This window comes from Thrips palmi, unplaced genomic scaffold (genome assembly GCF_012932325.1).
Source record: "Thrips palmi isolate BJ-2018 unplaced genomic scaffold, TpBJ-2018v1 HiC_scaffold_17, whole genome shotgun sequence".
NCBI lineage: Eukaryota > Metazoa > Arthropoda > Insecta > Thysanoptera > Thripidae > Thrips > Thrips palmi.
This window is the reverse complement of record NW_023144626.1, coordinates 9,495,300-9,520,970: the sequence shown is the minus strand read 5'-3', so window position 1 is coordinate 9,520,970 and position 25,671 is coordinate 9,495,300. Positions and strand designations below refer to the sequence as shown.

General features: G+C 54.0%; 3 protein-coding genes across 3 annotated transcripts in view; 2 read left to right on the top strand and 1 right to left on the bottom strand.

Annotated features, from left to right (window-relative positions):
• On the top strand, window positions 1–5,100 carry LOC117643389 (lysophospholipid acyltransferase 5). Its single transcript, XM_034382251.1, has 10 exons — window positions 1–194; window positions 700–807; window positions 894–1,016; window positions 1,094–1,209; window positions 1,312–1,470; window positions 1,554–1,688; window positions 1,767–1,875; window positions 1,973–2,117; window positions 2,251–2,398; window positions 2,506–5,100. The coding sequence occupies exons 1-10, from the start codon at window positions 92–94 to the stop codon at window positions 2,779–2,781; spliced, it is 1,422 nt and encodes a 473-aa protein (XP_034238142.1). The 5' UTR covers window positions 1–91; the 3' UTR covers window positions 2,782–5,100.
• On the bottom strand, window positions 5,094–9,880 carry LOC117643387. The gene is made up of 10 exons (XM_034382250.1): window positions 9,486–9,880; window positions 9,114–9,317; window positions 8,803–9,030; window positions 8,577–8,729; window positions 8,339–8,504; window positions 8,070–8,256; window positions 7,860–7,979; window positions 7,666–7,752; window positions 7,508–7,574; window positions 5,094–7,419 (listed from the first exon to the last, which is right to left on the bottom strand). Exons 1-10 carry the CDS (start codon window positions 9,603–9,605, stop codon window positions 5,485–5,487), a joined length of 3,267 nt encoding a protein of 1,088 aa, XP_034238141.1. The 5' UTR covers window positions 9,606–9,880; the 3' UTR covers window positions 5,094–5,484.
• Window positions 9,881–10,571: 691 nt separating this feature from the next.
• LOC117644021 overlaps window positions 10,572–25,671 on the top strand; it is a 64,441-nt gene continuing 49,341 nt past the window's right edge. The window contains exon 1 of the mRNA XM_034383208.1: window positions 10,572–11,015. Coding sequence (XP_034239099.1) covers window positions 10,874–11,015 — 142 coding nt within the window. The 5' untranslated portion in view covers window positions 10,572–10,873. The remainder of the gene's footprint in view (window positions 11,016–25,671) is intronic.

The window sequence follows — 25,671 nt, the reverse complement described above, 5'->3', positions numbered from 1 at the left end:
ACGAACCAAGCTGTGTTGAATTGTCAGTCGGTCGGTGGAACTTTGTGCTGCGGGTTATTTTACTGCGCGTTCAAACTTAGGGCGCAACGAAATGGTTGCGCCTGACGGTACAGGGACCTCGTTCCTCACGCCACTCTCCGACTATTTGGGGGCTTCAGAACATGCCATTCGACTCCTATTATCAATCTTTCTTGGTAAGTTTACAGCAGAACACAGCAGAAGACGGAGCACCTAACCAACAAAATGGGAATGTGTTTTCTCAATGTCATGACATTTTCCTTCTTGGTCGTTACAATGACTTGTATAACATTAAAACAATCCTGTTTGATTTACTCCCAAGTTTCCATGTCTCGTATTCAATTTGTCTGTGACGTCAAGGTCGATGTAATGCTGGACTTTCTGGCGCAAGTTATGTACTATTTTGGAATAATGTAGAAAGAAGGCCACGTCTCTCATCTAAATCCCTTTAATTTTTCTATTTTACTATTAAAAATATGCTTTTAATTAATCGTTCCTCTTCGCACTGAAATTTTCTTGCTACACAATGCTGCAGCTTACTAATCTAACATGCGAGTGACCCCATTTGGATGATTGCATAGTCATGATTGTCACCTGTTTTCCCCATCATTCTTCAATTTTCATTATTCTATTTGTTTTATTTTTTTTAAATTGAATTCTAATGATCTAATTTATGTGCAGGATATCCAATCGTTCTTTTCCATCGACACTTTCTCTATGGACGGTCTCCGATCTTGCAACATTTGCTCTTCATCACCACAGGGTTCTCTGTGGCCTCATTTTGCTATGGTTAGCCAAATCCATTTCATAGTTATCAAAATTACTGAACTGTATTGTGATTGAAAATTTAGTACTACCTGAAAACTTGATTTCAGGATGGGATATTCTTCACCTGATTGGAACTGTAGCAGTTGTGTATGTCATATTATTGTTATTTGGTGGCTCTGTATTTGGAGCAGTTTTAACCCTTTCCTTCACAATGACGTACCTTCTGTGGGGTAAGCTCTCAGTGCCACCCTAACAACTATTTCATAAATTCCATAAGTTCCATTCTAAATTAGTGCCGGGATTTCAGGTTACTATTCGACAAGCACCGATGTCTATGACATAAAATGGACCATGCCCCATTGTGTTCTTACCTTGAGATTGACTGGAGTTGCCATAGATATGTATGATGGGTCACAAAAAAAGGTAATAATTGCACTAAAGAATTCTATTCGTAATATCTGTTGCTGTGTTCTTCTTTGCTGAATTTTGTACTACATTCTGTGTTCCTTTGTTCTGGGTCTGTAGGAATCTCTATCTGCTGAGAATAAAAAATCAGCCTTGGATCAGCTACCATCAATTTTTGAACTGTACGGCCACTCTTTCTTCCCCTCAGCGTTCCTAGTGGGACCTCAATTCCACATGAAAAGATACCAAAACTTTGTGTCTGGAAAACTTGTTCCATCAGTAAGTTAAAATGTGATTAATCACCAAAATTTTGAAAAGTTCTCTGTACATAATTTTCCTAATTTTGTGTACTTATTTTCCAGAGTAGCCCCTCTGAATTGCCAGACTGTGTTAAACCTGCACTTGTCAGATTGGGAACCGGAATTTTGTATCTTAGTATTTACCAAATTTTAACACTGTGGGTCCCAGACATGTATCCCGATTCTGAAAGCTTCATGGTATGTCACTGAATCATTTATAAGTGTCCTACCAAATGTTATGCAGCCCTTTCAATAATTGAATCATTCCATTTTCAGGAGGAAAGCTTCATCAAGAAGCACCTGATGATAGGATTGTGGGGTCGCACTACGTTATATAAATATATTTCGTGCTGGTTGGTTACAGAAGGAGTGTGTATTATGTCAGGTATGTTAAGTATAGAAGCTCCTGATTACCACCCTTTAAAGAAGACTACCTATGTTTCTAACTCCAGATACTTTTTTTCTTTTGTGGGGAATTACAGGAATCACTTACAATGGGAAAGATGAAAATGATGAGGCCCTGTGGGATGGGTGTGCAAATGTCAAACTGTCAGTGTTTGAGGGTTGTACCAAATTCAATCATTACATTTTGTCTTTCAACACTAACACCAATAACTGGATCGGCCAGTAAGTACAGTTATTCAAGAATTCTGCAGACATATGGTCCCATTCCTATGAAAGATTTTGCTGCCTAGAAAGGTGACAGTGAGAATAAAATAAGGTTTGTGATAATAGACAACTGTTTTCTGCTTTCTCCCAGGTATGTGTACAAACGTTTAAAGTTTTTGAACAGCAAGCATGCCTCTCAAGCTGGAGCACTGGGTTTCCTTGCCATTTGGCATGGTTTCCACTCAGGATACTATGTCTGTTTCCTAAATGAATTTATAGTGATGCTTATGGAAAAAGAAGTAAGGACATGAGAACTCTCTCTCAATCTACTTTTTGTATTTATTTTTAAACTGATCAAAATTGTGGCAAAAATACTGTATTCTAACATATTTTAATCATCTTTCAGGTGGAAAGTCTTCTGGCAAGGAATGAAAAGGCTGCTGCTTTCCTTGCTAAACCTGTGGTGTCTCCAATCGTCTGGATCCTCTTGAAACTTTACACCTTCGTTTTCATGGGCTTCTGTCTCATACCATTTGTCCTGTTGTCATTCAATCGGTACTGGGCTTCATACAAAAGTCTATATTTCTCTGGGTACATCTTTTTCCTTGGATGGCATTTGTATGCTCCTTTAGTTAGAAAGGCTCTCAAGCCAAGCAGGCCCAGAAATGCTCATCAGGACTAGAAATATTCGTAACAATGAATTTCATCTCTTGGTGGGAAATTGTGTGATTTAGTTTTGCCAAATTATATGTGATTGTTATTGTTGTTGTTGTTAATTAATTTAGCAGTTAATGTGTCCAATACGAGCACTGTTTAATTATGTTCACTCTTTTAGATGGAAATTTAAAGTGCTGCATTTTCTGTCAAAACTTGCAACTCAATTGGTTGCAAAAAATCAACCACAGGAAAACGACCACTCCCTAACTGTTATATTTTTAAAGCCTTATATTTACTCACTGCTCATACTTACTTTTAAGTATCCTGCAATGTATTTAAAAGGGCAAACATAATTCTAAAATTTTAGCATGTTAAATGTGACTTTGCTTTCTTGCCCATCTCTCATATTTTGAAAATAATGAAAATTACAAATTAGTATTCACTGAAGACTTCTTATTATTGCAGCTTTTGCATGTCTGTCTGAAATAATTATAGTATGCTGTATTTTGTATAGTGTTTATTTACTTTTTATCTCATGTACATCATCTTTACATTCATGCATGACAACTTATCATGAATTCAACCTTTTCTTTCGGATGAAAGCAAGGAATCTGCTATTGTGTGCACGAGTAACCATTTGTTACTTTTAACCTGTTGGAAAAAAATTACACTTTAGTGCACTGTCTGTCATTGTGTCAAGATAAATGAATGAACTAATGAAGGTTGTGACTCTAAAAGTTTTATTTTGAATAATGTCACTGAGAATAGTAATTGTGCTTACTATATTAGGCACATAAGTGTATGAAATGACTGAAATCTGTGGAGTGTTTATAAATGAGTTACAAATTTGACAATGTCACTTTATTTATTTCAAATAATAATATTATTGTTAATCATTACCCCAGGTCTGCTTATAGTTAATGGTTTCACAGCCAAGATGAATTATGAAACTCAAGCTTCTAGGTGTTATTTTCCTAACAAATGTGATTTTAAAAACCTTTCTCTCAGAGAGAAACAAAGTTAAAGTGCTTTGAATCCAAGAAGCACTGTTTTGCAGGTTGTGTTAAGTATGGGAGTACAGTATGCATCGAACTGTATCTATTTTTTTATTAAGTTCATCGAACTTTTTGTCTTTTTTGGAAGACTTACAACTTGTTTTATAACCCACTGGTTGTTCTTCAGTCAATGTCAGTCAAATTCAGAACAAGGTCCCTTGTAGCTGTTTGGATAATAGGGCTTTTATGTCTAATTACTATTCTCTAGTGCCTTTTTCAATGCCCCATCTTAACGAGGCATTTTAGATTAGCGTAGTAAAGCAAACAATAAGAATGAGTTCTCTCTCTTTTCAAACTATAGATTTGTCTATCTTGGTAACATTGTATTTTGATTTATGTGTATTAGGTGTCACTATGACCAAAGCAATCTTTATAGCCTGCAAAATTTCAGTTAGGCTGTGCTGTATTTTGTTCTGTCATCAAAGAGATGCCATAGCAGCATTATTGATTCATGGATCTATCTCTCTATTCATGAACACATCTACTGTATTTATTCTTCAAGTGTGCAGGAGTATTGCTGTTGTAACAAGCACTCAGATTTTAATTCTTTGTTTGAGAATGCAGATTGCTCAATGTCCGTAACCCATAGTTTTCTGTGTTGATGTAGTAGCCTGTCATGAAAGATATTTGTAATCCGCACAAAGATTGGTTTGGTTTTGAGGAATGTATTAGACTTATCAGTGTTCGGATGGAAGATACGTACAAGTTAAGGATTTATGAAACATTTAGTGTTTAGCTAAAACCTCTTTCATCTTCAGCAGTTTTTGAGCCTAGTACTTTTCATGCTTTCCCAGTTTTATGTACTTAAAAATGTAATTGAATGGACATCGAATGTGTGCAACTTGTTATCATTCTGAAACCTTTTGCTTAAATGCTAAAAGTAACCTAAAGTATTTTCCGGTACAACGAACAGCCCCAGAGAAACAATCTTAAGCAAATGTCATGCTCAATTTACAATTAAACATTCCTGATTACATCACCAAATTTGAGAACTATTAAGTCTGAAATTCTGGATAGTTGCGATTTTCTTCTTTTGAAAGAAATCTTCTCTGCCTGTTTATTCCCAGTTCGTCCAAATGAAACTGAATAAATCCGTTTATCTAAGACTGATTGGACTTCTATGACAGTTGATACCTCTGTGTTACTGCCTGTTTAGAAGATGTAGATTATGAAAACAAAAGGGAAAGTTAATTAATATAAAACTAAAGGTCTGTCCTCAATGTATTAGCTAACCCATCGATACTCCTAAAGAATGTACTTTCAATAAATGTTTTTGTCAATGTTCCAAAGATAATGATTTATTTCATTTTTAATTCACACAGCACTTGCTACAGTTGGGTACAAAGGCACACAAAATTACAATCTGAGGAGATATATAATCATACTTAAAATTTGAATGGCAACTACAGGGGAAAAAAAGGAGTTCTACAAAGTTGGTTGCAACTCATCAATACAGAATCCAGCAAAATTAATAGATTCTTTCAATTTACAATATCCTCTGTCATAGCGGCAGAAAACAAATGGATTCCACAGAATTAATTAACAGAGTTTTTCCTGAACAACTATCAGTTTGACTAAAGATACACACAAACATTAAAACACTTACAAACTAAAGAGTACACATTTCACAAAATCAGAAAAGAAGACAGTCAGTTTAAGCACAAACGAATATTCTAGTTGTAAGATCTTGCAAGCTTAATGGCTTTGGTAGAATGATGGAAACGAGGGGGATTTTGCCGTTGTTGAGCTGAATGTTTGGGGGTAAATGCAGAAGTTGGCATTACCTTGAGTGGGGTATTTCCAGGACAAATTCTTTGAGGAGTGAATGATTTCTGTCTTGGAGTGAGAACTCTAAGAGGTTGCTTAATATTTGGAGTCAAGCACGGGGTCTCTGAAGGATATTTCATGACTTGGGTTGACTGGACAGAAATTCGATTACAATCTTTCAGGGGTGATACAGATATCCTTTGGATTCTGTCTGTGAGTGGTACACTTTCTTTCAATAGTTGGGGTGACAAACCTCGCGGGAGGTTTGAACCATTGCGCAATGACTCACCAACTTGGTTCTCTTTTCCTGAGTCCATCAGTTGTACAGGTACTGAAAGATTACGTCTTACTGGCTGTGAGTGTGCAACTCTATCAACTTTCATGCTACTATGTTTCTTCACTTTCAAATTTCGGACTGTGGGTGATTGAGTGGGGGAGGCCTTGCCACGCAATCTTCTAGTTGAAGGGCGCACAGCTGTGCTCCTGTCATCGTTCATCTTCGGAATAATGGTAGAAGCATCAGCTTTAACGGGTGCTTCAACCTTTGGAATGTTGGAAGAAGGATTGGTCGACTTCCTAATGGCTTCATGGCCACCATTTGAGGAGAGTTCTGTCTTCACACATGGGGATGATTCTTCTTGTTTGCCACCCAGGCTTGCCCTCACAAACGTTGTCTCGTGCACTTTGCTCCTCCTTCCCTCAACAGGCTTTGGGGCTTCCTTGCTTGCACTAAACATTTTAGCAGTGGCTAGGACTTTGCCGGCATTTTCACTCCGCAACTTGGCAATAGACTCCCTGCCAGTGGTGGGAACACCACTAAGCAAATCTTTGGAGGAGCTCAGAAGCTCTTGAGCATCTCGCCATTTCTCATCGAATTCAAGGTTGCCCTTGCTTTTCTGCTGTGCATGTGCAAGCAAGGCCGCTTTGGCCAAATTCACCTGACTGCGGCATTTTTTAGAGGATGGCAGTACAGGGGAAGAGGCTTCGCTGCCATGGAAGGAACAAGCTCGACGAGCCTGGCTTCTGGTCACAGGAGAATTATCCCCTCCCAAAATGGGGATTATGTCATCACTTCGAATATCTTTAGTGACGCGATTAGGGGTTGGCTGTGGAAGTCCTGAGAATACAGTGTTGGGGCGACCTCTTCGTAAGCGGTTGTTCTGGGCGGCTGGTGTCTCAGGTGATGAAACTGCAGCACAGAGGGCAGTCACATTGGCTGGCCTCTGCATCATGTGCCACGACTTATTCCTCCGCAGTTCACGCCGAGGACTCTGTCTCTCCCTTGACCTGCGCCGAATTGTCCCTATTTTTCGTGCACTTGGGGACCTTATAACTCTGTTTTCGACTGAGCGCCGAATTTTAAGTTCTCTGCTCAGCCGCTTAGCAAGCTGATCGGTGGAGACATCTTTAGCAATGTCAGCACCCTCCAGGGTTTTCTCATACACAGTCTGTACAGCTAAGAGAGTGTTGGCTGCATTCATCTTCTCTGGACTAGATTTATTTTCTGGGGTAGTCATACTATTGAATTCTTGGGTTATGCAAGACTCAATAGCTGACATACGAGTTTTGAGATCTTCATATTCACTCTTTGGCACCTGGACAAAATCATTTGGACTTGGGTCAAATGGATCCTCTTGACTGAGATCAATACCAATGTCAGTGTCAGCATCATGGCTGGAGTCACTATCCATTGGGACATAGGCACTGGATGTAGAGGCCACACTCAATCTGGTTTGGTCAGACTGGCGAGACTTTTTGCGGCCCCAATGACTGCTGCTTACAGCACTCCAGCTCCGCTCCAGGAAGTTACCACTTGTAGAATGACGTTCTGAACGTTGTTTCTGAAATGACATAATGTTATGTAAATCTAAGCCCAAAATTTGAAAGGAGTGCAAAATTTTATTTAAATGATAGACATTAGAATCTTACCTGCTTTTTGATTACAAAGTTACTTACTCCTGACAGACCTTTCTTGGTAATTGGTTTGCGATTGTCACTGCAACACAGATCAAATAAATTAGTTTGATGTTGACAAGTCCTTTTTTCCCCTTTATTTGCATTACCAGCAAAGAGTAATTGTTACTTACGATTCCGAAAACGTTCTTGTTGGGAAAAATTTGCGGTTTTTATTCTTTTGAGGACTTTTTGACTTGCTTTTTGGATTACTAACAGGACTAGAAAAAAAATGAATGAAATTAATTATAAAGTACAACAAGAAAGAATAGGATAAGATCAATACCCAATTCTAGAAATAGGAAGTTTATAAGTTTCAATAACTTACTTAGGGTGGGGGCAGACCCTGGGAGTTTCATTGGAGTCCTGGCTAAAACCATTTGAAGCCTTTTTAAATGGAGTATCAGCTAGAGTTGTGCTTTGAGGAAGTGCCAATAAGACATCCCTCCTGCAAACAAATAAGAAGAAATTTATAACTCCATAAACTGTAACACTGAGAATGAACAATCAGACTGAGCCTAAAACTATAGCTACTTACTTCTTTTTACTTGAAAAGGCAGAGGATGGATCCATGGCTTTCCGTTTCTTGGCAGACTTAACACAGGGTGTAGAAAAGTCAGTGTTTGATGGAACAAGAGCTGCCTCCTCTTCCAGGCCTGAATACTCAGAGTCCACCCCAGGGGAGGACTTGCCTGCCACTATTTTCTTCAGGCCATTGAACATTCCTATTGATGGAAAGAGAAGAATTAAAATGGCTTCTGAGGGGACTGGCTGACAGTAGCAACAAAATCCAAGAATGAAACTTACGAGTTAGTGAGCCACTGCGGCGTCTCCTTTTTTTGGAAGAAAAAGAGGCGCCACTTATGTGATCGTCGCTTAGAAGGGAAATGTTGGAAACTGATGGTGCAAGAGATAATTTTTTAACAACTCCATCGGGTAATACACCAATGCGTTCTGCTTGTGTTATCAGAATCTGAAAAGGAAGAAGGTTGTACATTTGCTTTCACAATCTGAGACAAAATTCATCCTCAAATCTGGTACAAACCTCAATAATGCGCACATGGGCACCAATGCGCTGAGGATTTTGTACAACTGAAATTTTCTCTGATACTGGCATCAGAGATGGGGCAATCACAATGGCAATGTTACTAATTGTCATTTTATTAGCTTCAGATAGACCCGAGATCAGGTGGAAAAACTGCAATCAGAAGAAACATTTAAAATAATCATGCAATAAAACCCTTGCAATCAGCATGAAGAACATGACTCACCTCCATAAGATATGCTAAGACATGTAGATGTGGTCTAGGTAAAAGAAGACATACTAAAAGGACAGCGGACACAGTATCATCCAACAACAAACAGTGGAGGAACAAGTCATGAAAGGCAAATGGAAGCACAGGCTCAGACAATTCACGGAGGAAGTATTTTAGTAGATTGGCAACATCTATGACATGGTGATGCGAAAACTGAACTTTAAGACCCTGGTCAAGCAAAGCCTGGAAAGAAAAAAACAGAACTTGTGAGTAGCTAATAAAACTTCAATAGCCTGGAGGGATCGTACATTCAAATTTAAACTGACCCTAATTTCTTTCTGACGGACTGCTGAGCCAGCTTTGCGGAAGAGGCCCTCTACGCCGGCTTGCTGAACTATACAGCAGCATATTTCTTGTATAATGTTGGGAACTTCAGCATTAATGCCAGATTGCAACTGAACGAATCTTGAGGACAAAAGGCCCAATGGTTTACGGAAGAGACATCCGCGATTACCTTGAGTTTTAGAACTCTGAAACAAATGCAAAATAAAATGCAAAATAAAAACAGGGAGCAGAGGTCTGTACACATAAAACGACAGCGCTTCAAATAGAAATTCATACATAAATAGCCAGTTTAAAAGCGGTAGGGATTTAAAGTCAAGGAAATGCGAACTGATGATGACATTAAAGCCCAGTACCTGATTTGATTTGTTGACCCTTTTCGGTATGGTGCCATGTTTGAGACCAAGAAGACGCAGTTCTTGAACTATAGCACTGTTTAATTCTTCCTTAGGAACATCTAAATCGGAGTTGTACATTTTGCCTTTCTTCTCGAATAACTGACACTAGTGGACGACAGGCTAGAGGCTATTTTTAAATAAGAAATTGCAAGATCCCGCCGAGCCGATTTTAAAATGAACCGATTCCCATGTTAAATCCTTGCTTCACATTGATAAACCTAACCAAAATCAGTTACAACAAACAGGTAACATTTAAAAATGAAACAAAAGTTCCTAACGAAAACAAACCACGAGATAATGACAACAAAATTCAAACGACGGCAGACAATGAACTCAGCCAATCACAGCGCGCGAAACTGTAACCGCTACAAGAAGTCATTTTGTTCTTCTCTAGCGGATGGCTGTGGGGGGTGAAGTTCTCGGGACCGCGAACCGCCAAGACGTGACGTCATGCGCCGGCCATCTTGTATCCCCGCGTATTTTGAATTGAGACGCGCAAGTATGCGGCGTGGCGGGTCCTGTATACAGGCCTACAGTGCAGCGTAGCCACAGCGACAGCGCGGAGTTGCTTCTAAGTTTGAGGAATCTAACGTCTAGGACTCTTGCCACCCGGAGAAAATAAATCACAGATCGATGCAGATAGGCTAGTGGCAGTCGGCATAGTGTTACAGACGGTAGACTCACAAGGGAATTTCCTTCACCACTGAGTCCACGCCTCCACTGGACAAGGGGTCTGGGGAAGACCTTTTCAACAATTTGCTGCGTGTGAATTTTGTCAAAACCAGTCTTCAGAATCGACGTTAAACGCTGAAAAATAGAATTTCATGGGAATGCATAGTTAAAGTAACTTCGATGAGGAAAGTGGACAGAAGAAGTCGTGGGTGTGGAGGTGGAGGAAGTGGGAGGAAGAGGTGTGATGCGGAGACGAAACGACTTGCGGTCGGGGTGGGGAGAGGAGGGGCGGGGGGGGGGGGGGCCTCGCGCTCGCGCCGGCTACGCCGCCATCGCCCGCCCGCCACGCCACCGCCCGCCACGCCGCGCGCCGCGCCGCGCCACGCCAGTGTGCCGCCGGCCTTCATCCACGAAGGGTCTACGCCGCGCGTCCGCCGCATCCTCGTCGCCAGAAACGTCTTGTCGAAGTCCGGCCCACCCGTGCTCGCGAGTGATCCTGCACCTGTGGATTTGCACCCGTCGTGACCCCGTGTGACGCGCGTGCCACGATGTGATTGGGATGCGCGCGTGTCACGACAGTCACGACGTGAAACGAGGGAAAAGAAAAATAAGTGTGTGATTGTGGTCCCTTCCCCCGCTCGGCCCCCTTGCCAGTGACAGAGTGAAGCTTCAAGATGATGTCCGAGGGCTTTTTGGTGGGCGATGGCTCCTGGAACCTGCGAGTGTTCGTCACGGACCTGCAGGTCGAGCGGTCCCTTCGCGTCAAGGGAGACCTCCACATCGGCGGCGTCATGTTGCGGCTCGTCGAGGACCTAGGTGAGAATCGTCTCGTCAACAAAACCGAAGTGGCGTCCTAGAAACCCTTGCCATGCTGCCATTCGCGGACACGGTATCTAGGTCCTATTCCTGTCGGTTGTCAGACAGGATAACCGGCGCTATCTCTGAAAGCAGAAAGCAGGCGCTAGAGCGGCACTCCTTGCAAAGAGCGCCGATACGTCTGACAGGCTGCCTGCCAGGCCCTGCCTGGGCGGTGGGCGGGAACAGGCGGGCACTCCCACGTCCGAGTTCAGCATCAATCAGCATTAATTAAGTGGATAAGTCATCGGCGACACCGATACTCCGCCGCTCTGTCGCGGCGCGGTCGCGGCGCGCGGCCGAGCCTCCGCCGAGAATGTCCAGAATGGAGTGAAGTCCCGAACGGCGACCCGCCGGCAAGGTGCAGCCCGACGAATCCGATTCTCTGTTCCCCCTGATTTCTGAGACAAACCAAAGCAGCCAGAGCGGTGCTGCAGGACTTCCTTTTACTCTTCTTGCTTCGCTCTGCTCGCTCTGCTCTCAGCCTCGCCAGCGACGCCGCGCTACGCCGCGCCACGCCAAGCATAGTCCGGTAAACATCCTCTAGTGTGTCTGGCAGAGCTGCGGGGCGGGGCGGTGGTGGCGGGGGGAGGCGGGGGCCCAGTGTCCGGGTCGGGTAGGAGCCCCCGGGGGGGAACCAGGAGGCGGGGCGCTGCGGGGCCGGCTCCGTGGCGCGGCGCAGCGTGGCAGCAGAGCCATGGAAGATGAGCATTTCCAAGACTTGTTCGGTTCGTTTCGGCCGAAGTGGGCGTGTTCGGCGCGTCCTCTCCACGTTGCCCAATGCCCCCAATGCACTGCTCGGCCCGTTCCGAGAGCAGGGGAACAGTGTAGCGACGCTGCACCGTGCTCGTTGCTCGCAGTGTTTGCTGTGTCTTGGCGTTTCGCGCGTTTCGCCGACGCGGTAGTTGCCCGTCAGCAAAACCGCCGAATAAAAGTCAGCGCGGCCGTCGTGCTGCTTTCGGCGCTTTGCCTGGCTTTGCCTGGCTTTGCCTCGCCCGCCAACAAGTTGACCGCATTCGCCACTTCGGACTCACGGCGCGTCCATTTCGAGTGCAGGTCCGCTGACAGCGTCGCGGTGCCCCTGTGGCGGCAACCTTGCAGGCTCGCTTGCCCTCCACGCCCTCCACCGACGGCTGCCGACGGCCTGGCGGCCAGCAGACCGATTCCGAGAGTCGTTTTCGTCGGTCTGTCTCTCTCGCACCTGTACGTAGCGCCTCATGCGTGCGAGAGAGACAGAGCGACGAAAACGACTCTCGGAATCGGTCTGCAGGGAGGCGTTCCTGTCGTTCCGTTCCGTTTCGAGGAATCTCGGAACAATGCGCCATGTGCGTGCGGTGCGGTGCGGCCGTGTGGGAGACGCAGACGCCGTGCGTCCTTCGGCAGGAAGTGGTCAGGGGGACGTGTCCTCCGGCAGGGACACCCGAAGGGACTCCTTCCTGTGCGCTGCGCCGCCTGGCAGTCACTGCGCCACTGCCGAATCCGCGTCTCGCCGCCGCGGAGTGAGCGAAGTCGCTGAATAAGCGATTTTGCCGGCAAGCATGCACTGGCAATTCCAGCTCCAGCAACGCTCCAGTCTTCTCCCGCTTCTCCAGCCTCAGCCTCCAGCTCTCCAGCCAGCCGGCGGTGGCGGCCCTGCGGTGCCACAGCGGTGCCGGTGCCCAGGCCCGGGTAGGCCCGGGGCCCTGCGGGGGCGGAGAGACAAAGTGACGATGCCGTCCGTGTGTCCGCCGTCAGGCCGCCAGGAGGCTGAGAGCTTGCCGACGGACAGACGGACAGGCATGCACGTTGCCGGACTTCCTCTGCGGCGCGCTCCGCTGTGGGACTGGGAGCTGGGACTGCTTGGCCTGCTGCAGCGTGCTGCAGCGTGGCCCCTACCCGTGTTTTGGCGGTGCCTCGCGCTTCGCGCTTCGCGCCGAGCAGTGCGTCAGCCGGCCGTGAAATGACCGACGCGGCTCAAGTGGCCGACGGCCGACGGACGGAGTGGTTGGCAGATATGATGCAAGCTGATATCGCCCGCCCCGCTCCGCCCCGCTCCGCCCCGCCCCGCCCCGCTCCACCCCGCCTGCGGCAGCCTGGGGCATCTACTTGGTCCGTGGCAGGGACGCTCGCGGCCCTCAAGTTCAAGTCCAAGGCGGCGCGGTGGCGGTTCGTCCGCGGGGCCTTCGCGAGCCTCGCCACGCTCGGCCACGCTCCGCCTGGCCCCGCGCTCGCGCGCCGCCACTCTCGAGGAGGGAACGCCCCGGCAGGGCAGCCACACAGCCCTGCAGGCCGATTCCGAGAGTCGTTTTCGTCGCTCTGTCTCTCTCGCACTCATGGGGCGCCCCGTGTAGGTGCGAGAGAGACAGAGCGACGAAAACGACTCTCGGAATCGGCCTGCTGGCCCCTGAGGCGGTCCCGGATGGCTGTGTCCAGATTTGCATGGTTCGGCTCGAATTTGGACGTCCGCGCGTGGCTGCCCAACCGGCTGCCCATGCCGTCGCCAAGGTTCTACATATTCATAAAAGGAGCCGTGTCCAAAAGGCCCTGTCGCCCTCTCTCCTAACCCACGGCCTCGTGCTGTAGTGTAGTAAGTACAGCTGGTACAGCGCCGTATTTTTGAACGGGGCGATTCGCGACTGCAGGGCAAGGCAGCAAGGCGGCAAGGCAGAGGAGCTTGGTTGCTATTTCGAAATCGGGCGTGGGCACGCTGCCCAGTGGGTCGCTCCATCTAGCCTCGTTCTTTTCGTCTTACGGGGCAGACGCCGGGCGGGGCGGGGCGGGGCGGGGCGGAGGGGCCGGCGCCGTCCGCTTTCACGCTGCAAAAACAGCTACGCCGCGACTCCGCGACGCGTCGCCGGCCAGGGCGGCCGGTTTGAAAGTGTCTATGCGAAATATGAATTTTCTCTCGCGGCCTCGACCGCGGGCCGCCGCGGCTCTTGAATGGCTGAATGGCCACCTTTCCAGCGCGCTGCCGCGCTGCCGCGCAGTCATACGACGGGGTCGCGACTCCTCTAAATGTCCGCTGGAACCGCCCGCAGGTTTATAGGCAACTCGTTGAAGGTGTCCCGAACAACGTTCCCGGTGGGCCGGATTCGCATCCGACGCCAGTCTCGCCTTTCCTCTCTACAAGCTGCATTCCGAACTGCGCTCACTCTCACGGCGGGCCGAGGCGGGCGACGCGTGGGTGCGAGAGAGACAGAGCGACGAAGCTTTGGTGGGAAGGAAGGAATGATACGGCTGCAAGGCAGACGGCAGACACACGTAAAGTGCGGGCGGGCCTCGGGGCGGGCCGAGGGGGTATGCACTCGCGTAATAGTCGGTTCACTCTATCTGTAATAGCACGCGTAATAATACGCGTAATAGTCGCGTAATAGCCGAAATTGTCAAAATTTTATAAATTTTGGTGTGTTTTAGGCCGTTTTTAGCTAAATTCCGATTAATTTGTGGCGTAATAGAGCGTAATAGCGTAATAGTCGGTACACAGGTTCAGAGAGCGCATACCCCCTCGGGGCGGGCCGTGCAGTTGCGACGTCCGACCTGTTGCGTGAGTCCCGGACTGCCTCGTGGCGCTGCAGCCACCACTAGGTTGAGGAGGCCAGGGTGGTCCAGGAGGGCGCTCCATGCTCCAGGGCGGTCCCGAAGCGCTGGCGTCCCAGCGCCCCAGGTAGACGGACCACCCCTTTTATTATCGGGGTGTTGCCGGGCCGTTGGCTGCAGTGTTGCCTACCTTGCCAACTGGACGTCGGCCGAGGCCGGCCGACGATCGCCTGCGATGCGCCTGGTGCTCCTCAAGGCCTCCAGCGGACTGATTCCGAGAGTCGTTTTCGTCGCTCTGTCTCTCGCGCACTCGTGGGGCGTCCCGCAAGGGTGCGAGAGAGACAGAGCGACGAAAACGACTCTCGGAATCAGTCTGCCGCCGTGTTGCAGTGCCGCAGGTACGGTCATTTGTCCTCGGCCGAGGCGGGGCGGGGCGGGGCGGGGATGCACTGTTGGATGCAGGTGTCATTGTCACGCCGGCTTTGTGTCCCACTTCGGCAGACAGCACGGTGCAGGCTGCAGTGGCTGCGGGCGGAGCGCGACGTTTCCATCTCGTGCTGCCAGTGTGCTGCCTGCCTGCCTGCGCCATTTCGCAGCACGTGTCCTGCCTGCTCGTTTTTGTGTCCGTTAGGTCGCCGCGGGCCCGTGCGCAAATCAGGTAAATGCGGATCGTTTCGATTGCCGTCCGTCCATGCGCAACGTTACACCATTTTATTTTTTGCCGCCGCGTAGCGAAACAGCAACGTCGAGCGAAACAGTCTCCTCCATTCCGGAATGTGGAGAAGTCACGGCGCCGGCAGCGTCGCCTGGTGACGAAGGCGCATGCGCAGGGCGGGGCATGGCGGGGCGTGGCGGGGTGCCAGTGAGGTACGCGGCAGAGGGAACGACCTTGCTCAGTGCCGCGACGTCTCGCGAGGCGGGGCGGGGCGGGGCGGGGCGGGGCGGGGCGGGGCGGGGCGAGGGGCCGCCGAGCGCCCTCCAGGTGTGCAGCAGCTGCAGGGCTGCAGGCAGGGGCGCGTGCCCGCTCCACTTCCGCGCTTCCTCTCCCAGCAGACTGATTACGAGAGTCCTTTTCGTCGCTCTGTCTCTCTCGCACTCACGAGGCGCCCCCTATAGGTGCGAGAGAGGCAGAGCGACGAAAGCGACTCTCGGAATCAGTCTGCAGGAGGGGAGCTTTAGGGACTGAGGGTGAGGGTGCACCCGTCTGCCCGCGTCTCACTCCAGTTTGGAAACATTGGCGCGCCAAGCAAATCCCCTGTCTTTGCTGCACGCCGGAAACACTTCCACCTTCCTTCACTGCAAGTCGCTGCGTCGGCCTGGCGGAGGGAAGACGGGCCAATTTGCCGAGCGGGGTCCTGTGGGTCCTGCTGCGCCGCGACGCCTGCGACGCCCTGCGTGCGGGGAAGGGGGGGCTCCAAGTGCCCCGGAAGTCTAAAGAAGTGGTGTGGCCGACGCCCCCCCCCTATTTCGTGTCCCACCAGTGCAGGTGCCGTTACGTTCTTCTTCGTTCTTCCCGTCAACGCCGTCGTCGTCGCCGTCATCTTCCATCGGGGGCGTCGCAGCGCTCCGCGTCGGCTCCGCGCAACAATGGCACCTCATCTGTGTCCCCCTCCCCCCCCTCTCCGCCGCGCCCATGCCGCGACGTGGCGGCGGCGGCGCTTCGCTGCGCCGCGCTCGCGGCTTGCCGGCCGCGCAGCCTTGGCCGCCACGGCTCGGCTCCGCGCGCCTCGCCGCGCCTCGGCTCGGCTCGGCGCGGTGCTCGGCGCGGATCGGCCCGGCCTTCCCCGGCCACCTGGAACACCTGGTAGCTGCGTAGCTGCGTGGCTGCAGCCCGGGCTGCGTGGGCGGGTCACAGTGGGCCAGAAGACCGGCGGAGGCGGCCAAAACTCTAGACGCGTTTTGAGCTCTAGAGTCGCTAAATGGGACTCGAACAGAACGTGTGACCCCACCAATGGACTGCTCTCCGAACGAGGAATCCATTGGTGGGGTCACACGTTCCGTTCGAGTCCCATTTAGCGACTCTGGAGCAGGGGTCCGGAATGAACAGAGTTGCGTTCCGGAACCAGCGAGTTCCGAGTTCCGTTCCGGATCCGGAACAGACGGTAACGTTCCTACTCGGAACGGTTCCAGACTCGGAACGGTTCCGAGTAGGTCCGGGCTGGAGCGGGTCTTTTCCGGATCGGGTCCGTCGCTCGGAACGGCCACTAGAGTTCCGAGTCGGATCCGTTCCGATACGGAACCTGGAACTATGGTCCATCGTCACATCAGACACAGTACGTCTGCAGAGCCACTATTCGATGTTCGTCTGAGAGAGAATGTAAATATTTGAGTTCAAAATTCCGCTGGTCAAGGAAGGAAGCTGGCAGAAGTTTTGCCCACTGATCACTGCACCCGCGCTCACACTGACTGTTCGAGCTCTCCCGTATTATGGTCATAGGGCATCACTTACGACAGCTGCCAGGCGCGAGGGCGCGGAAGAGTAGCCGACCGTGGAGCAGAGACCGCCCGGCACTAGTCAAAACGTCAAAAAACCTCTAATCGCGAGAGAAGCGCAGTGAAACGACGCTAGCGCCATCTAGCGGTGCGTGGAGAACGGTGAAAATTCCCTAGAAAGACTTTGCCGATCCACAGCCGGCCTTCGAAAACCTAGCCGAAGCTGTGCAGCGTTGCCATGTTCACCCTAGGAGAAGCGGCAACATTGCTGTTCAAGAGGAACACCCCTTTTTCGCGCACAGTTCCGTTCCGCAGCTGGACCCGGTCCGCTATCGGAACCAGCTGTCTCGGTTCCATAGCCTCGGAACGGAACAGAACTTGAAGCACTCTGATCCGGATCCGGATCGGACCGACTCATCGGAACCAAAATTTGGGTTCGGAACGGAACGCGGAACTGGAACACAAATGGTCAAAATCCGGACCCCTGCTCTGGAGCTCAAAACGCGTCGAGAGTTTTGGCCGCCTCCACCGGCTTCTGGCCCACTGTGCGGGTCCGCGTAGTCCGCGTAGACCACGTGGGCGTTTGTTGGGCAGTGCGGTGGGCGACGCCACGGCGACGCGGTGCCCATCCCCGAACAGAAGCCACGCCCCCTCTCCCCCACCGGCAGGTGTGCGCGCGTGTGTGTGTTTGCCCGCCAGGCCCCTGGGGCGCGGGGGGGGCGCGGCAGCAGACTGATTCCGAAAGCTTTTTCGTCGCTTCTCGCACCTATAGGGGACGCCCCACGAGTCCGAGAGAGACAGAGCGACGAATATGACCCGACTGAACCTTTCCCTGTGTGTGTTATTTTTGAACCGGCCGCGCCGAGCCCGCAGCGCGCAGCGCCGCCGAACACAGTGGGCGCCGTTGTGCCACGGGCGGCCCATGATGGGCCCGATGCTGGCGGATTAGGTCGGACGGCGGGCCGGCGGCGCTGGCCGCGCAGACGACGTCGACGCGATGCGACGCGAGGGGGCAAGGGGGCAAGGGGCCCCAGGCGGGCCCTAAGCCCCTCGGCGGCGCGTCGCGGCGAGACGAGGCCATGTAACGGGCGGCGCGGCGCAGCCCGGCTGGGTCGGGGGCGTGCGGACAGGCGTGCGCGCGGAGTGTCAACACAGAGACGCACCGAACCAGCTCGGACTGCGGAGTGGACTGCAGGCGGTGCAGGCGGACTAAGCCGAGGCACCGCTACCCGCCCCGTCGCGGGCACGCGGACGGACGGGGCCCCTCTTTCTGCTGTCGCTGTCCGGGCCTCGGCTTTGCAAAGCCCTGCCATGGCAGGGGCCTTGCCCGGCCTTGCCCACTGGCGGGCTCAAAATGGCCTCCGCGTGAGTCCAAGTTATGAGACACTGGACGCACAGTGGGCCAGAAGACCGGTGGAGGCGGCCAAAACTCGAGACGCGTTTTGAGCTCCAGAGTCGCTAAGCAGGACTCGAACTGAACGTGTGACCCCACCGATGGATTCCTCGTTCGGAGAGCAATCCATTGGTGGGGTCACACGTTTGATTCAAGTCCCATTTAGTGACTCTGGAGCTCAAAACGCGTCTAGAGTTTTGGCCGCCCCCACCGGTCTTCTGGCCCACTGTAGGACGCCACGCTTGCATTCGCCGTGAAGGAGCGGCGCGGCTGTCGTCGCGGCTTGTCCGTCAAAGGGTATGTCCGGGCCGACGGACACATCTCACGGGCCTAATTAGGATTCCCCGCCCGTTCATAAGGTCCATTCGGAGCTTGTCTCTCTCATCTCTCATGAGTGCAAGAGAGACAGAGCGACGAAAGCCTGCCGCTGGGTCGGCCCGGTCGGCCCGGCTCGCGCCTCGCAGCAGGGCGCTGCAGCCAATACGGTCCGGCCGGCCGGGCCGCTCCGCCTGGCCCCGCCGCTCCAAGGAGATTCGATTCGATTCATGACCTCGTCCAGGTCTCGTCCAGGTGCTCCCTGAGTCTCTCCCCGTCCGATATGGCCAGCCCGGTCAGAGCGCTCCGCCGCGGTCCGCGAGGAGGATGTCGCCGCCAAGGACTCGGCCTGGACCGCGGACTCCGGCCTCGCCCACGCCCTCCCCTCACTGCAGTCGCGGAGTCGCGTTGGCGCGGACCTCAAACAGAACACGGCCACGGCCCAACGGCCGTGTGACGGGGCCCTTCAGGGCAAGACGTCATTCGCCACTTCCTGGCGACGTTCCCCCGAAAGTGAGTCACGGGGACCGACGTGGACGACGTGGACCGACGGGGCTGGGCTGAGGTCCGATTTCGGCGTCGACAGCGCCAGCGCGCCGAGCAGCGGGCTGATTCCGAGAGTCGTTTTCGTCGCTCTGTCTCTCTCGCACTCATGGGGCGTTCCGTACAGGCGCGAGGGAGACAGAACGACGGACTCAGTCAGCACTGCAGCGCCGCGGAGTCAGCGACGCCGCCGGCCACCTGTTGCCGCCCGCCGGCCTGCCAGTGTACTAGCCTTGACTAGCCCCGAGGCCTCGACCTTCCCGACGCGCCGCGGCCTTGCACCGCAAGGGCCGCGAGGGATGCTGCATGGCCGGCTCTCTGTCTCTCTCGCACTCACGAGGCATCCCGTGGCGGTGCGACAGAGAAGCCTGCAGGCCGTGGAGGCCGTGGGTAGTGGGGCAGGGCGGGAAAGGCGGCGGGGAAGGCCATGTCCGCCTTGTGGCCGTTGGCGGCCATTGGCCCCAGGACCGAGCAGGACGTCGCGGACCGCATTGCCGTGGTCCTGGCCGTCCTGGCCGTCCTATGGCGGGCCTGCTGCCGCTGCTGGCGCGTATGTGCCGACCTTGCCGCCCCCCTTCCCCGAGCGCCGCGCCGCTACGGCCGCTACCCACGTTGCTCCAACAGTGTGGCCAAATACGGCGTCCTGCGCGTTGGCCGCGGTGGAGCTGGAGACTCCAGGCCACCACGCCCCGCCCCGCCCCGCCCCGCCACGGTGTCACCGGCCTGTCCGGCAGGCCAGACAGGCAGCGAGCCACCGCCACAAAAGCCGAGCAAAAATCAGAACTGAAGCGACTCGTTGGTCCAGGGAAGCCGATGCTCAGTCTCAGAGGGGCTCGGCGTTGTTCTTGTGCGTGCCATGCTGGCCGGCGGTATGCCGTGCTGGAGCTGGCTTAATGACGTGACCTTGAGCTGGCCCAAGTCGAGGGTTCGAGTCCCCGCCGGGGCCGGGCGGCGGCGGCGGTCTTCCGCGCGGCACCCGCATGCCCGCATCCTCGCCGCGTGACTCGACTGACCTGGCTGACTGACAGGCTGACGGCCGCGCCAGGAAGTGCCTGGAAGTTGAGGGGGTCATGGATGAACAATGAACACGATCAGCCGCCATGGCGGCGCCGGCACCAACGTTGTCCGGTTTATTGTTTCATTTTTTGTTGCCCCGAGCAGCAACCGTGTGCGTGCACCACACGAAGCAACAGCACGCGAGTAGTACAGATTTGTAGTTGCGTCGTACACGACGGCGCGCTGCACCGGGCCGTGGCGAGCCGCCCGCGACTCCCAGCCAGCACGCGGCACTGCTAGTATCTCTATCCTCTATCCGTGCCGGAGGACGGAGATAGAAGGGGAGCCTTATTGAGAGGATTCGAACGGGCCGGACTGGTGGAAGGAACATCGTGTACAGTGTATATACGGCCTGGCCGGCCGGCCCGGCGTACTGGCGTGCCACTGTTGGCCGTTGCTGCCGTTATCGGCCAAGGATGCCGTCACGTCCGGGGGAAAAGGGGGGGGGGAAGGGGCTGCAGTTGTGCACGGACAAAAACGGACCGGCATTCCTGAAGCCAGCAGACTCATTCCGAGAGTCGGTTTCGTCGCTCTGTCTCTCTCGCACCTGTACGGGGCGCCCCGCGAGTGCGAGAGAGACAGAGCGACGAAAGCGACTCTCGGGGTGAGTCTGCAGCAGGTCTGCCGCAGAGCCAAGGCCCCTGCGATGGGCCGAGGGCGGCCGAGGGGCGGTGGACGAGGCGGTGGATGTTCGGGGGAAAGTGCGCGGGCTTTCTGGCGGTGGCGTGGAACTGTGGAGTCGCTGCTATGCAGTGCTATGCAGTGCGCGGGGCGCCCTCGGTGGGGCCCAAGCCCGCAGTGGGGCCGCAGTGCCTCCTCCACTAACAAATAGTACGCCCCCCCCCCACACACACACATACACACACAAATAAATGGCCCAGGAAGGCGGCGGCGCGTGGAATGCGTGGGGGAGGCGAGGCGGGCGAGGGGCGGGGCGTGCGACCAGGGGCCTTATTAGTGCAGGTGTGAAGACACGGGTCGGCCAGCGGGGCCAGCAGAGGGGAGCATAACTCGCGGTGTACTGGCCATCTCACGGGCACAGTGGGCCAGAAGACCGGTGGATGCGGCCAAAATTCTTGACGCGTTTTGAGCTCCAGAGTCGCTAAATGGGACTCGAATCGAACGTGTGACCCCACCAATGATTCCTCGTTCGGAGAGCAATCCATTGGTGGGGTCGCACGTTCGGTTCGAGTCCCATTCAGCGACTCTGGAGCTGAAAACGCATCTAGAGTTTTGGCCGCCTCCACCGGCCTCTGGCCCACTGTGCAGCGGGGCCAGCAGAGGGGAGCATAACTCGCGGTGTACTGGCCATCTCACGGGGAGGCCAGGCCCGTCTCCTCCACGGCTGTCACACCAGCAGCGCAGCGACGTGGGACTCTACGGCTTTTTACGTGCCGCGCGAAGCCTGTCGCTCTGTCTCTCTCGCACTCATGGGGCGTCCCCTTTGGAAGCGAGAGAGCGAGACAGAGCGACGAAAACGACTCTCGGCATCAGTGTGCTGCACTCCGATCCCCAGTGCGGGTGCTGCCCTTGTGGGAGTCGGACGGGGTGCCCGTCAGAGTCCCGGACATCCTTCGGACATCCTTCGGACAGCGCAACGCCGACGGCCCGACGGACCCGACGGGCGTCAAGGAGGCCCGAAATGAAGCGGCACCGTAGCGCGGCCCAGCCGAAAATCCCGGTTACGGTTCCGAGTACGGTTACGACCGGGATAGGATTCCGACCGGGATACGATTCCGGCCGAATACGATTACGACCGTATTTCGGACATTCCGGTTACGACTACGATCGTAACCAGGAAGGGTTTACGACCGTAACTGACCATTCCGGTCGGAGTACAAAGTGTCACAGGACATCAAGTTTGTCTTCTGTGGTGCTCCATCAAGCAGAGATCCGCGTTATATATGCATGACCACAGGGTAAACTTTGCGAGCTACGCCCAATTTTGACTTCAGAAATTTATTATAGTTACCGTTCACAGTTTTGGAGTGTTCTGAAATTCGCTGGAGACTTAACGCATGGGACAGCTTCTTCGAGTCCGGCCTCGGACCGGATTGGTCCGATCGTAACCGAATGGGTCCGGTCGTAACCGGAACGAGTCCGATCGTACCCGAACAGTCGATCGTACCGGACGTGACGACGTAACCGTAAATAAGTCGGTTTCCGTGCAACCGGATTGGGGCGATTTACGACCGTAAGCGGAGATTTTCTCCGGAACCGTAACCGGGATTTTCGGCTGGGGGCGTAGCGCCCCGCGTTTGGTGAGAACGTAATTACCGAGGTAATCATGTCGGGCGCGTCGTCTCGAACCTCTTGAAGCGGGAAAATAATGGAAAGAGTATATCCCACTGCAACAACTAGGGAACGTATTGGATATGGCTGTGGTTTTAGAGCAGCCTTTTAGCCCTTCGGTCCTTCGACCCTTGGGTCGTTGGCTCCCCTTGTTTATGGGCATCGCGCTGTCTCCCCGGGAAAAGGAGTCCTAAAGGAGGTCCAAATGAATGAGAGCCAGGACCTCACCTGTCCTTGCCGGCCGTTGCCGGCGTCCCCGAGGGAGGGGCGCGGCGGGCAAAGGGCTGCGGGGCCGCAGGGCGGGGCACGCATGGGCAGCACTGCACAGTGGGCCAGAAGACCGGTGGAGGCGGCCAAAACGCCGGACGCGTTTTGAGCTCCAGAGTCGCTAAATGGGCCTCGAATCGAACGTGTGACCCCACCAATGGATTCCTCGTTCGGAGAGCAATCCATTGGTGGGGTCACACGCTCGGTTCGAGTCCCATTTAGCGACTCTGGAGCTCAAAACGCGTCCGGGGTTTTGGCCGCCTGCGTCAGTCTTCTGGCCCACTGTGCACTGCCAGCGGGGCGCCCCGAAGGAACCCGAAGGGCCCCGAAGGGTAAACAGATGCAAATGGAAGCTAATGGCGACGGGGAGGCGCAGGCAGTGGCTCCCCTAGACCTGGCCGTCGGCCCCCGATCGGCCCCCACACCGTCGGGCCAGCCCAGGGCCAGCCCCAGCCTAACGCAGCCGGCCAAAACACAGGGGGAGCGAGGCAGCTAGCCGGCTATCAAAACAAGGCAGGCGTCGGCAAAGTGTTTCACGTCGCACCGACGACCGCGCCACTGCAGTCGCAGTCACGGAGTCACGCCTCACGCCGACGAGAGTGAAAATGCGCTATGCGGGCTGCAGGCTCCGTGGTCACGGCGTCGTCACGCCGCCACACTGGCGGACTGGGCACGCCGCTTATCGTGACGAGGCGTGCGTCACGGCCTTGGTCACGGCCGTGGGAATGGAACGGCTCACAGTGGGCCAGACGACCGGTGGAGGCGGACAAAACTCTTGACGCGTTATGAGCTCCAGAGTCGCTAAATGGGACTCGAACCGAACGTGTGACCACCAAACCACCAATGAATTGCTCTCCGAACGAGGAATCCATTGGTGGGGTCACGCGTCCAGTTCGAGGCCCATTTAGCGACTCTGGAGCTCAAAACGCGTGTAGAGTTTTGGCCGCCTCCACCGGCTTCTGGCCCACTGTGCGCCTTGCGGGACGCCCCACGAGTGCGAGAGAGACGGAGCGCCGCGTGCGCTCCACCGGACCGGTAGTGTCGCCGCTGCAGCGCCGCGTGCGCCGCGTGTCCCGCTCGCTACACTGTACTCGGCACTGCCACTGCAGCGGCCTCCATGGCGGCGTGGTGAAAACTAGGGTTGCCATCTCGGGACTGACGGACAGGCCTCCGCGGCGGACTCTGGCGCGGCGCTGTCAGCTCAGAATGCCGCAGTGACGTGACGTATGTGCGCCGGGCCGGACGGGCCGGACGGGCCGGCAAATGCATGCACGCCGCCACTGCGGCTGGGCTGCTCACTTTCTCGCATCGCAGCCGAGCGCACTTTGGAAGCAAGTCGAGCGGCGCCGCCGCGGTATGACATCTCTGAAGCTAGAGTTGCCGCTCGTCCGTCGGCTTGGCTCGGCGCTCCAGAGGCGCGTCGCCGCGACACTTGGCGACGGCGTGAGAGCGCCGAGAGCGCCGAGCGTCGTGGGGGGCTGGGGGGCTCCTCCACCGGTTCCGAGAGTCGTCGCTCTGTCTCTCTCGCACCCTAACGGGGCGTCCCGTGAGTGTGACCGAGACAGAGCGACGAGGACGACTCTCGGAATCAGTCTTGCAGCTCGGGTTTATATGCGCGCCGCGGTGGCGCGGTTAATTGCGAAGTGCAGACCGTCGCTCTGTCTCTCTCGCACCACAGCGGGCGGCCGCACTGGCGGTGAGAGAGACAAGGGGCCCGGCCTACATGGCGGCGAGGAAGAGCGACATCCATCCAGCAACTTATAATTGGACCAATTGGCGGCCGCGCGGCAGATTTTTATCTGAATGTGCGGTGCGGCCGCGATTGTGTTCGGAGCAAGTTCTCCTTCCACCTGCGCGCCTTGCGAGTCGTGCCTCCGCACCGCCAAGCCGCCAAGCCGCGACCGTGCCGTCCGTGTCTCTGTCGCGAGCAGCCTCGTGGCTCTGGCTCTGTCTCGCTCGCACCCCCACGAGACGCCCCACAGTGGGCCAGAAGGCCGGTGGAGCGGCCAAAATCCTAGACGCGTTTTGAGCTCCAGAGTCGCTAAATGGGACTCAAACCAAACGTGTGACCCCACCAATGGATTGCTCTCCGAACGAGGAATCCATTGGTGGGGTCACACGGTCGGTTCGAGACCCATTTGCGACTCTGGAGCTCAAAACTCGTCTAGAGTTTTGGCCGCTCCACCGGTCGTCTGGCCCACTGTGCAACGATCCCTCAGAATTGTTTTGCCTGTGCAGTACCCCCCGGCCGTCTGTAATGTATGAGAAATTGGTGGGTCGCGGCGCGGTGGCCCAGCTGTGATTCATATTACGCATGCCAGGCCAGGCCGGCCAGGCCGGCCGTAGGCCCCGGCCGTGCTTGATTTATTTCACGGCTGTCTGTCCAATCTTTAGAGTAGTGGCTGCGGCGGGCAGCGGTGCATGCAGCCCTGGACAAAGAAGACCGGTGGAGGCGGCCAAAATTCTAGATGCGTTTTGAGGTCCAGAGTCGCTAAGTGGGACTCGAACCGAACGTGTGACCCCATCAATAGATTGCCCTCCGAACGAGGAATCCTTTGGTGGGGTCACACGTTCGGTTCGAGTCCTGCTTAGCGACTCTAGAGCTCAAAACGCGTCTAGAGTTTTGGCCGCCTCCACCGGTCTTCTGGCCCACTGTGTGCGCCCCAAAACATACGCGACGCGGGGAGCGGCTGCCGCCCCCACCTCCTCCTTTTCAAGGGCGTGGCGCATTTCGCTGGCGCGGACTGCGGACCGGGGACCGCGAGGTTCGAGAGTGTGTTGACGACGTGGTCCCGGGCTGGG

Bases quoted from the DNA above. Each gene is read 5' to 3' on its own strand.
- LOC117643389 (XM_034382251.1), top strand. From the start codon at position 92: ATGGTTGCGCCTGACGGTACAGGGACCTCGTTCCTCACGCCACTCTCC. The intron at 1,017-1,093 runs GTAAGCTCTCAG...CCGGGATTTCAG, and splicing joins AATGACGTACCTTCTGTGGG to GTTACTATTCGACAAGCACC. The intron at 2,118-2,250 runs GTAAGTACAGTT...GCTTTCTCCCAG, and splicing joins ACCAATAACTGGATCGGCCA to GTATGTGTACAAACGTTTAA.
- LOC117643387 (XM_034382250.1), bottom strand. From the start codon at position 9,605: ATGTACAACTCCGATTTAGATGTTCCTAAGGAAGAATTAAACAGTGCT. The intron at 8,730-8,802 runs GTGAGTCATGTT...TTCTGATTGCAG, and splicing joins TCTTAGCATATCTTATGGAG to TTTTTCCACCTGATCTCGGG. The intron at 7,753-7,859 runs GTAAGTTATTGA...TTTTTTTTCTAG, and splicing joins AGGGTCTGCCCCCACCCTAA to TCCTGTTAGTAATCCAAAAA.